Source organism: Rutidosis leptorrhynchoides, chromosome 11, assembly GCF_046630445.1.
Source record: "Rutidosis leptorrhynchoides isolate AG116_Rl617_1_P2 chromosome 11, CSIRO_AGI_Rlap_v1, whole genome shotgun sequence".
Taxonomy (NCBI): domain Eukaryota; kingdom Viridiplantae; phylum Streptophyta; class Magnoliopsida; order Asterales; family Asteraceae; genus Rutidosis; species Rutidosis leptorrhynchoides.
The window spans coordinates 399264-411241 of NC_092343.1; the positions used below are offsets into that span (position 1 = coordinate 399264).

Here is an 11978-nt window from a genome sequence, read left to right on the forward strand (position 1 = left end):
GCTGCACAATTTCTGGACCCGCAAACGGTTTCTCACCTGCCTCCAACCAACACGATGGAGTTCGACACTTTCTACCATAAAACATTTCATAAGGCGGCATACCAATACTTGAATGATAGGAGTTGTTGTAAGCAAATTCGATCAATGGCAGATGATAATCCCACGATCCACCATATTCTAACACACAAGCCCTTAACATATCCTCTAAAGTCTGAATAGTTCGTTCACTTTGACCGTCAGTCTGAGGATGATAAGCTATACTTAGGTTTCTTGTAGACTATTCCAGAAGTTAGATACAAATCAGGAATCTCTATCTGACACAATAGATAACGGTATCCCATGTCACGATACTATTTCATTCAGGTACAACTGAGCTAATTTTGTCAATGAAGCTGTCTCACTGGTAGCAAGAAAATGCGCACTTTTGGTTAAACGGTCCACTATTACCCAAATCATGTCATTTCCTTTCTGGGTTCTGGTTAGTTTTGTAACAAAATCCATGGTGATATGTTCCCATTTCCACTCTGGAATCTCTAATTGACGCAAAGACCCATATGGTTTCTGTGTTTTGCTTTCACTTGAGCGCAAATATGACACTTTTCCACGTATTGCGCGATGTCTGCTTTCATAGTTGGCCACCAATATAACACTTTCAGATCATGGTACATTTTCGTACTACCGGGATGCACGGATAATCTCGATTTATGTGCTTCATTTAAAATTAAATCCCTCAATCCTCCAAGTAACGGCACCCAAACTCGTTCACGATAAGTCTTTAATCCTCGAGAATCATTCATCAATTCTACTCTTCTTTTCACCATTAACTCTGATTTCAAATGTTCATCATGTAATGCTTCGAGTGGAGTTATCTTTAGTCGATCCACTAAATCAGACATAATCTCAATTCGCATAAACTTTACATTGTCAGTAGATTTCTTATGACTTAACGCATCAGCCACGATGTTTGCCTTGCCAGGATGATATCTGATCTCACAGTCGTAATCCTTAATTAATTCTTGCCACCGTCTCTGGCGCATGTTCATCTATTTTTGCGAAAAGATATACTGTAAACTTTTATGATCGGTGCAGATAACACAGTGCGTACCATAAAGATAATGTCTCCACAAGTTTAACGCAAACACTACTGCAGCCATTTCTAAGTCATGTGCTGGATAATTCTTTTCACTTGGCTTTAACTGTCGAGACGCATACGCAATCACACGATCCCTTTGCATTAATACACAGCCCAAACCGGATAAGGACGCGTCACAATACATAACGAAGTCGTCGGATCCCTCGGGTAAGGCTAACACTGGCGCTTGACACAACAACCTTTTTAAAGTCTGAAACGCAGTTTCCTGTTCATTACCCCATTGAAAAGACACATCTTTTCTAGTTAACTTTGTCAAAGAACTTGCAATCTTTGAAAAATCTTTAATAAACCGTCGGTAGTAACCGGCCAATCCTAGAAAACTCTTGATTTCTGTCAGATTCTTTGGTGAATTCCAATTCATCACAGCTTCAATTTTAGATGGATCCACTTTTATACCTTCTGCACAGATAATATGACCCAAAAATTGAACTTCACGTAACTAGAACTCACACTTTGAAAACTTTGCATACAATAGTTCACGTTTCAAAAGTTCCAACACTTATCTTAAATGCTCAGCATGCTCGGATTCAGTTTTGGAGTACACTAAGATGTCATCAATGAACACGATAACAAACTTATCCAAAAACGGTTTACACACCCTATTCATGAGATCCATGAAAATTGCTGGAGCGTTGGTTAACCCAAATGGCATCACTAAGAACTCATAATGGCCATAGCGAGTACGAAATGCAGTCTTAGGAATGTCAGATTCAGCAACACGAACCTGGTGATATCCCGAACGTAGATCTATTTTCGAAAAGAACGAAGCTCCTTGAAGCTGATCAAATAAGTCATCTATTCTAGGAAGCGGATACTTATTCTTCACTGTTCTTTTATTTAGTTCACGATAATCTATACACATTCGGAGCGTACCATCTTTCTTTTTCACGAATAACACTGGTGCACCCCACGACGAAGAACTCGGACGAATGAACCCGCGGTCCAACAGTTCTTGAATTTGGGACATCATTTCGCGAATTTTTGAAGGAGCTACTCTATACGGAGCTTTAGCAACCGGCATAGCCCTTGGCACTAACTCGATCTTATATTCAACTTCCCTGATCGGCGGTAAGCATGGCAATTCATCGGGGAACACTTCTGGATATTCAGACACCACCGGAATATCGGACACTACTTTCTTTTCCTTCTTTACATCGATCACATAAGTTAAGAAAGAATCACATCCCTTGGCCAACGATTTCTGAGCTTCCGTCATCGACAATAATGGACAACGGAACCCGCCGCGATCACCACGAGCCACTACCCGTTTCCCACCAGCCACCGGAAAAGAGATAATTTTTCTATCGCACTTAATGTGGGCCTTATGGTCACTAAGCCAATTCATGCCTAACACTACATCAAAGCTTGGTATAGGCATCACTAGGCAAATCACAGGGAAAAGACTACCCTCTATGTCAATAGTAATTCCAGACACAAACTTTGTGACTTGAACAGTTCTACCATCACCCACTTCGACACTTAAGGGTTCATTTAATACACTAACAGGCACATTTAGCTTATCACAAAATGTAGTTGACACAAATGAGCGATTTGCTCCACAGTCAAATAGTACACGAGCTAGCACAGAATTTACTAAGAACATACCGGTAATTGCATCGTCAGTAGCAGTGGCAGCGTCTACTGACATCTGAAAGGCTCTAGCTTCAGGTGGTGGAGGATTCTTGCGCTTCTGCCCCACAGAGGAAGCAGATGATCCCCCAGCTGACACAGCACGTACCCCTGACCCGGACCCCGCCTCGGAATAACTTTTTCTTGTAGCTGGACACTCTGCAAATCTATGACCCTCTTTTTGACAGTTCTAACACACATTATTCTTAAATGAACAATCTTGAGGCTCATGTCCCACTATACCACATCGCAAACACCATTTCGTCAAGGTTGTACACTGCCCACTGTGCGAAGACTTACACGTTCTACACCATGTCTTCTGACCACTTGACACTGATCCACCCTGGCTAGATTGCCCTTTTGGCTTAAACCGACTTGATTTCTTTGATTGCTGGCTAGAGTGACTTGTCGCTGGTTTCACTTGCGACACAATTTCAGTTTTCACACTTCTGGCCGCCTTAATGTCACTTTCAGTTACCTTTGCCAACATATGCGCTTGTGACAAAGTAGTAGCAAGTCTTGCAATCGTGCAATATTCAGGTCGTAAAATTTCTACAAACCATTGCACTCTGGACTGTTCGTCAGGTTTCCACTGATGCACGAACCTTAACTTGTCCATAAACTGCTCAAAGGCTTCATCGACTGTCATTTCTTCAATCATCGTCATTTGCATAAACTCTTGCTTCAATCGATTGATATCAAATGCGGTACAGTACTGCTCTTGGACCTTTGCAGAAAATTGTTCCCATGTGACCTGATTGAGTTGCTCTTCGGACAACGGAGCAGTAATTGTATCCCACCAAACCATAGCTCTATTCTTTAAGAGTCGACTGGCATAAGTTACCCGCAATTCCGGTTCACATTGACAGGCTTTCAATGTCCGTTCCACTTCCCTTAACCAATTCATTGTCACAATCGGATCGCGATGACCCGAATACTCAGAGGTCTTGCAGTCCATAAACTACTTGAATGTACACTTTTTCTTCTCTTTCACCACTTGCTGAAACAAAGGAGTTTGAAATGGATTCGTTGTTGCATACTGATATTGAAAAGGGTACTGGTATTGTTGGGAAGATTGATATGGCATTTGAGGTTGAACTTGAGGTTGAAACTGAGGTGGTTGAGAAGCACTACCCGATGGGCCAGATGTATATTGAGTACCAGTAAACCCTGGAGGTATCGGTGGATCACTAGCTTCAGACACCACAGTTGAATGCCTGATTTGGGCCTCTAGTTCCTTCACTTTTTCTCGAGTTTCCTGTAACTGACCTTCTAACTGTTGCACATAATCATCTGGATCACGTTCTGGACTATGCCCCACTGATGGCGCTCTAAATATTCCGGGTCCAGGAGTCACAGGGGCATTGTTATTTCTGGTCTGGTCAGCCATACCTGTCTGCAAACACATTATCTCACAAAAGCTTAGTTGATAACCCGTTAGCACCTATCACTAAGCACAATCACCTAGGCACATATTTCTACATTCACTTATTCCCCACCCAGATGTTTGACACGACACATTCATAAGTTTGGGAGTAAGTCACTTACACAGTGCACATACTGCCAAACCTATGCTCTGATACCAACTTGTAACACCGTATTCTTTTTTTTTAAATACTCACAGCGGAAGACTAATTAATTTACATATCATATGCTATTTACAGAAACATGTGATTACACAAAACACTGGTGTTACGATATTACTACAAGCCATTTAACAATATAGTTTATTACAAAACACATCAGAGTGACACGGTGTCAAACATCTTCGGTTGTCCTGGAAAACCCACCAAAAGCTGCTAATACACACCTGTAGGGAAAAACACTGTGGGGGAATTAGCATAACGCTAAGTGAATGGCAATATCTAGGTGGACATCACTACAAGCATCAAGCACAGCTTAAAGGCACTGGTCATTAGATCACTAAAGGCCATAAACAAGAGGACCGGCAACCCATCGCTGATCAAGCTAGAATATACCGATAGCCCACACTACTGAATCACTGGTATAGTCTTCCAGACGTGACGCACTTGTCATTCATACTATACCACTAATCAGTAATGCTTGGACCCAATTTAATCATTTTCGCACAAATTACCCTCAATAATTTAAATTGTTACTGATTTCTTGCAAATGAGGGCATTGTAAGATCTTAAGTGTGGGAAGGGGTTAAATTCTTTCGGATTTTAAAATTTTTATCTTAAACACTTGGTTACCATTAAAAATACTAGTAAAGCAGTTGTTGTATTAGAATCTAGTACTCTCTGATAATAAAGAACAGCCCTAGTCTTATATACTGACTACCCAATTCTAGTAAAATTTTTCAAAATTTTCAATTAAATGAACTCAAAATCATGTTTATACATATTTATGAACGATAAAACTAAGTGTTAACACCGAAATTATTGTAACCTCGGAAAGGACATAAATTGAGAAACAAACCAAAATGTTAAAATTCATTCAAAATGGAATAGAGGACAATAAAAAGGAAAATAAAAGCCAAGTGTGGGAAAATTTACCAAGTTATCTTAAACATATGTCACATATATCTGTGACAAATAACTGAAAATACTTTTGCTTTGAACTAAACTAAACTGTTTTACCCGATGAAAGAAAAGAAAAGATGGATCTACACGATGAATCAATTCCATCATTAAAAGGAAGTAAAGTCTTCCGAAAAAGACACGCGCTTCTTGATTTAAGTCAGGAAGTTGTCATCCAGACCAGCTGTAGGTTGACGAAAAACCTAGAAAAGTCATCACTAAAATCAGCAGGAAATCCACGGACCTCAGCATTAAACAGGTTCGCCAAGTGGTCAGATTTATCCTAACCATGAGAAGGATTTATCTCGTAAAATGGGGGGCACCGTGCAAATTAGCTGGATAAGACTAACAAATCAGATCCCCAGAAAGGATAATCTCCTTAAAGATTAAAAATCAGCTTTTAAACCTGATATTACTCAATCCTAGAGATTGACCTTAAAGATTGAGAATTCAAACTCATGGAATTCAATGATATCTAAACTCGAGCTTGAACGAGAAAATATTTTGATCAAAATTACAAACCGATTTGTTTTCTGAAAACCCTATTTTCAATGCGTTCATTACCATTGAACGTAAAATCCTAGGAATTCACCTGGAATTCATTAGGTCACCTGAACCAAATCTGGTGTCAACCGTAAGAACGGTGGTTGCATAGCATGGTCAAAGACAGGACCTTGTGCCAGACCGAAAAATCATAAGGGTGAGCTTTACTATTGCTCCTACCAAGGATAGTAATTGCGTCCAACACGTTATAGACCATAATTAAAAGCATGTCAGGGGACATTGCCTTAACAGTTGCTTGTTCAACGCTTTCCTTTACAACCGGACGGTAGTTTATCGAAAGGTAATATACGGGACAAGTAAACTGGACGTGTCGCTTTCCAAATACAAGGTTAGCAAGTGGGTGACACAAAACCGCAAGTTTTGAGCTAAAATTTTCAAATCTGAAACCCACCAAACCCACAAAAATATTTTGCAAACACCAGTGAAGGGTTAATCCGAAAAACTTATCTAGGGTAAAAACTAGATTTAATTTTCAAAAGATCAAATGTTTTTATAAAGATCCAATTTCCTTGATGGATCTAAATTTTTATATAGTCATATGGGACTGTAAACCACATCGTTACTACCGCCGTATAAAAATCACTGATGTACAAAGTGTGAAGAATAAAGAAGTGATTCTAGTATTTCAAGACGATATTGCTTGAGGATAAGCAACGCTCAAGTGTGGGAATATTTGATAATGCTAAAAACGAACATATATTTCATAGCATTATTCCTCAAGAAAGACAAGCTTTTAGTTGCAATTGTTCTATTTACAAGTGATATTCGTTTAAATAATAAAAGGTGAAGACAAAAGACAGATTCGACGAATTGAAGACGCAAACGACCAAAAAGCTCAAAAGTACAAAATACAATCCAAGAGGTTCCAATTATTGATAAGAAACGTCTCGAATTTACAAGAGTACAAGATTCAAAACGCAAAGTACAAGATATTAAATTGTACGCAAGGACGTTCGAAAATCCGGAACCGGGACCAGAGTCAACTCTCAACGCTCGACGCAACGGACTAAAAATTACAAGTCAACTATGCACATAAATATAATATAATATTTAAATAATTCTTATAATTATTTAATATATTATATTATTTATAAAACCGTCGGCAGAAGAAAACAACCAAATATGAACCTCCCCAGCTGGCCATGCGATCGCATGGCCTGGAAGGCATAAATCCATGCGATCGCATGAGCCCAAGTTCCAGCCCACATGCCTATAAAAATCGATCTTTGGTGCACCACAAAAAAATCTATCTTTCTCTTCTCTCCATTCATACGTAATATTTATATTTATAATTTATATTTTAATTTTAATTTTAATTATTATTCTAATAATAAGGGTATGTTAGCGAATATTGTAAGGGTGTAAGTCGAAATTCTGTCCGTGTAACGCTACGCTATTTTTAATCATTGTAAGTTATGTTCAACCTTTTTACATTAATGTCTCGTAGCTAAGTTATTATTATGCTTATTTAAAACGAAGTAATCATGATGTTGGGCTAATTACTAAAATTGGGTAATTGGGCTTTGTACCATAATTGGGGTTTGGACAAAAGAACGACACTTGTGGAAATTAGACTATGGGCTATTAATGGGCTTTATATTTGTTTAACTAAATGATAGTTTGTTAATGTTAATATAAAGATTTACAATTGGGCGTCCCTATAAATTACCATATACACTCGATCGGACACGATGGGCGGGGTATTTATATGTACGAATAATCGTTCATTTAACCGGACACGGGAATGGATTAATAGCCACTAGAATAATTAAAACAGGGGTGAAATTATGTACAAGGACACTTGGTATAATTGATAACAAAATATTAAAACCTTGGGTTACACTCAGTCGACATCCTGGTGTAATTATTAAACAAAGTATTAAAATCTTGTTACAGTTTAAGTCCCCAATTAGTTGGAATATTTAACTTCGGGTATAAGGATAATTTGACGAGGATACTAGCACTTTATATTTATGACTGATGGACTGTTATGGACAAAAACCAGACGGACATATTAAATAATCCAGGACAAAGGACAATTAACCCATGGGCATAAAACTAAAATTAACACGTCAAACATCATGATTACGGAAGTTTAAATAAGCATAATTCTTTTATTTCATATTTAATTTCCTTTATTTCATATTTAATTGCATTTCTAATTATAGCACTTTTATTTATTGTTATTGTATTTAATTGCACTTTTAATTATCGTACTTTTTAATTATCGCAAGTTTATTTTATCGCACTTTTATTATTCGTAATTTCATTATCGTTATTTACTTTACGCTTTAAATTAAGTCTTTTATTTAATATTTTACATTTGGTTTTAACTGCGACTGAAGAATTAAAATCGACAAACCGGTCATTAAACGGTAAAAACCCCCCTTTATAATAATAATATTACTTATATATACATTTGTATTTTTATAAAAGTAAACTAATATAGCGTTAAGCTTTGTTTAAAGATTTTCCCTGTGGAACGAACCGGACTTACTAAAAACTACACTACTGTACGATTAGGTACACTGCCTATAAGTGTTGTAGCAAGGTTTAAGTATATCCATTCTCTAAATAAATAAATATCTTGTGTAAAATTGTATCGTATTTAATAGTATTTCCTTGTAAAATATAAAGCTATTTTATATACACCTCGCATAACATCAAGTATTTTTGGCGCCGCTGCCGGGGACCAATCTAGCTTAAAAGCCGGAAGCGCAACGCTAATAAAAAAAAAGAATTTTTAGTTTACTTTTATTAAAATTCGTTTTTATAAAAATACGTTTTAAATATTCGAAAATATAAAAAGAAAAACAAAAATATAAATATTTTTTTTTAGAGTTTGGTAAATATTTAAGTTTTATAAAGTTTCTTTATTTCTATTTTTTTTAGTTTGTAAAAATATAAGTTTTATTTAATTAATAAATATATTTTATATTTTACAGCAAAAACAGAAAAAAAAATAATAATTAATTCGGCCCGAACACTGTAGCAGTCCAGCTCTTGGCCCGAAACCCTAGCCCATACGATCGCATGGCTGGGCAACTAAGGACTCATGCGATCGCATGAGCCCATCTGACACGCCAGACTGCAGCCAGCAATCATTACGGAGTATAATTATTAATTATAATTAATTATAACCCTAATTAGGGTTTAGGTTATTTTATTATTTAGATTAGTTTTAATTAATTTGTATTTAAAATTTTAATTAGTTTTTATAAATTACAAAATTAATAGTTTAATAAAATAAATAATATAAAAATAATATTTTTATAAAAATTGTACTTTTTACAACTTTTTATATATTTTTATATTTTGTCCCTTTTTAATCGTTTTAGGGTAATATTTGTATTTTTCGCTCATATTTAGTTTTAATTCATAGTTTTTGCCATAATTATTTTTACTTCTAGATTTTTAGGCTTTGCCGTAGAATTCCTTAAGTGCTTTTTCTTTAGACTAAGATTTAAGTGCTTTAGAATTTTGCGACGCCTTTTTAAGTTTTAGTTTCTTTTTAAGTTATTTCCATTTGGGATTTAGTTTTTCCTGTAAGCTTTAATATTTTTAGACACCTTTTACTATGTATCAATTATCATTCCAATTAGTAATCTCAATTTGCGATTATAATTTTAAGTTAGTTGTAGTAATAAGGTTAGGTTAGTCAAGTGTTTTAAGTTTTATAAGTTTCTTTTATTTTTCCGTCACCTTTTATTTTTCAACCATTTTTCTTTTTCGACCTTTTTCGACGAGCTCTTTTTCTTTCTTATTTCTCGCTATTCTAGTTTGAGGACATAGATTTTTATTCTACTTCTTATCTAAATTTCTTAAAATTACGAAAATTTATTTTAAGTGGTTAAATTGATAGACATCAAAATTTTCTGGTTCGTAGTAATAGTTAGATTTGTACGTGGACCGGGTTATTGGAGCCAAACAGTCCTCAATTATATTGAGACCAAACGAATCCTGCCCCTCTGCTGCATCTTTTGGCTATTCGAAACGTGGGCAAAATCAGAAATGTCTATTGATTGGATAACTTATTATAATTTTTCTTTCCTTTTAAAAATTAATAGGATATTCAGTGAATGCACCGAGCAAGACGTTCACCACCTTTTGTACGTTCACCACCTGTAACTAGATCAAGACATTTAGCAAATATTACCACTGTTGATTTTTCTTTAGAAACGTCATCCAGTCGACCAAGTACTTCAGTTCAAATTTCCAATAATCCATTTTTTGAACCCGACCTCACAATTGAGAATCCGGAGAATATTCAGGAACGGTTCGTAGATCCTGAACCACTAAACTTTCCCCCGGAACCACCAATCATTCAAACAGAGATTGTTGAGGAACGAACCATTAAATCAGAATCCTCTAGTGATTCCGATTCAACAAATTCAATTATGGAGAATCTGGAACCTTTAAGTATGGAAGACCGAATGAAAGCTAAACGCACTGGCCAAGGTCACGCAATAACTCATCCAGACATTAATGCGCCAGATTATGAAATCAAAGGACAAATTCTACACATGGTGACTAATCAATGCCAATTTAGTGGTGCGCCGAAGGAAGATCCAAATGAACATCTACGTACCTTTAATAGGATCTGCACACTATTTAAAATCCGAAAAGTAGAGGATGAACAGATATATCTCATGTTATTTCCCTGGACTTTAAAGGGAGAAGCCAAAGATTGGTTGGAATCATTACCTGAAGGGGCGATTGATACATGGGACGTTTTAGTTGAAAAATTTCTTAAACAATTCTTTCCTGCATCTAAAGCTGTAAGACTTCAAGCAGAAATTGTTACGTTTACACAGAAGCCAAATGAAACTCTATATGAGGCGTGGACTAGATATGGAAAGTTATTAAGAGGATGTCCGCAACATGGTTTAGACACCTGTCAAATAGTACAAATATTCTACCAAGGATGCGACATCACTACAAGGAAAGACATAGATATAGCAGCCGGTGGTTCTATTATGAATAAAACCGAAACTGATGCTTACAAAATTATTGATAACACTGCTTCCCACTCACATGAGTGGCACCAAGAAAAAGATATCGTTAGATCATTTAAAGCAGCTAGAGCAGATTCTAGCCATGACTTAGATTCCATTTCCGCAAAGATAGATGCTGTGGAGAGACGAATGGAAAAAATGACTAAAGATATTCACTCAATACGAATTAGTTGTGAGCAGTGTGGAGGACCACATTTGACAAAAGATTGTCTCAGTATTGAATTAACAATGGAACAAAGAGAGAATATTTCATACATAAACCAAAGGCCTGGAAATAATTATCAGAATAATTATCAACCGCCAAGACCGATTTACAATCAAAACCAGAATTATAAACGAAATATTCCATACAACAACCAACAAGGTCCTAGCAATCAACAAGTATCCAATAATAATTGCAATCAGCAAAGACCGAATTTTCAAAACAAACCACCACAACAAACCGATGATAAAAAGCCGAATTTAGAAGATATGATGACAAAGCTAGTTGAAACTCAAACGCAATTTTTCACATCTCAGAAACAAACCAATGAACAAAATGCTCAAGCATTTAGAAATCAACAAGCTTCTATTCAAAATCTGGAACAAGAAGTAAGTAACCTAGCAAGGTTAATAGGTAAAAGAAAACCGGGAAGTCTACCTAGTGATACAAATGCTAACCCCCGGAATGAAACAGCTAAAGCCATTACCACAAGAAGTGGTACAACACTTAAACCACCTGAAATACCTGTAATTTCTGATGAAGCTATTCCTACTCCACAAGAACCACAACCTGATCAAGATAAGGAAAAAGAACCGGTAGTTGAAAAGGTTAATGAAGATAACACAGCTAAGGATAAACCTTATGTTAAACCATACCAACCACCACTTCCTTACCCGAGTAAAATGAAGAAAGAGAAACTTGAAGCCGAGCAATCTGTGAAGACCCGTCCTAATCCATCCAGACGAAGTCCATATCGATTATAAACGATTCACAACAGTTGATTACATCGCGAGGTACTTGACCTCTATATGATACATTTTACAAACATTGCATTCCTTTTTGAAAAGACAAACTTTCATTACATCGAAAGT

The 11978-nt window shown here is 36.3% G+C and overlaps 1 protein-coding gene across 1 annotated transcript; it reads right to left on the reverse strand.

The window, feature by feature from the left end:
- Positions 1-236: 236 nt before the first annotated feature.
- LOC139877205 (uncharacterized) lies at positions 237-3740 on the reverse strand. The gene is made up of 5 exons (XM_071864616.1): positions 3068-3740; positions 2052-2959; positions 1146-1358; positions 651-1043; positions 237-314 (listed from the first exon to the last, which is right to left on the reverse strand). Exons 1-5 carry the CDS (start codon positions 3738-3740, stop codon positions 237-239), a joined length of 2265 nt encoding a protein of 754 aa, XP_071720717.1.
- Positions 3741-11978: the final 8238 nt, after the last annotated feature.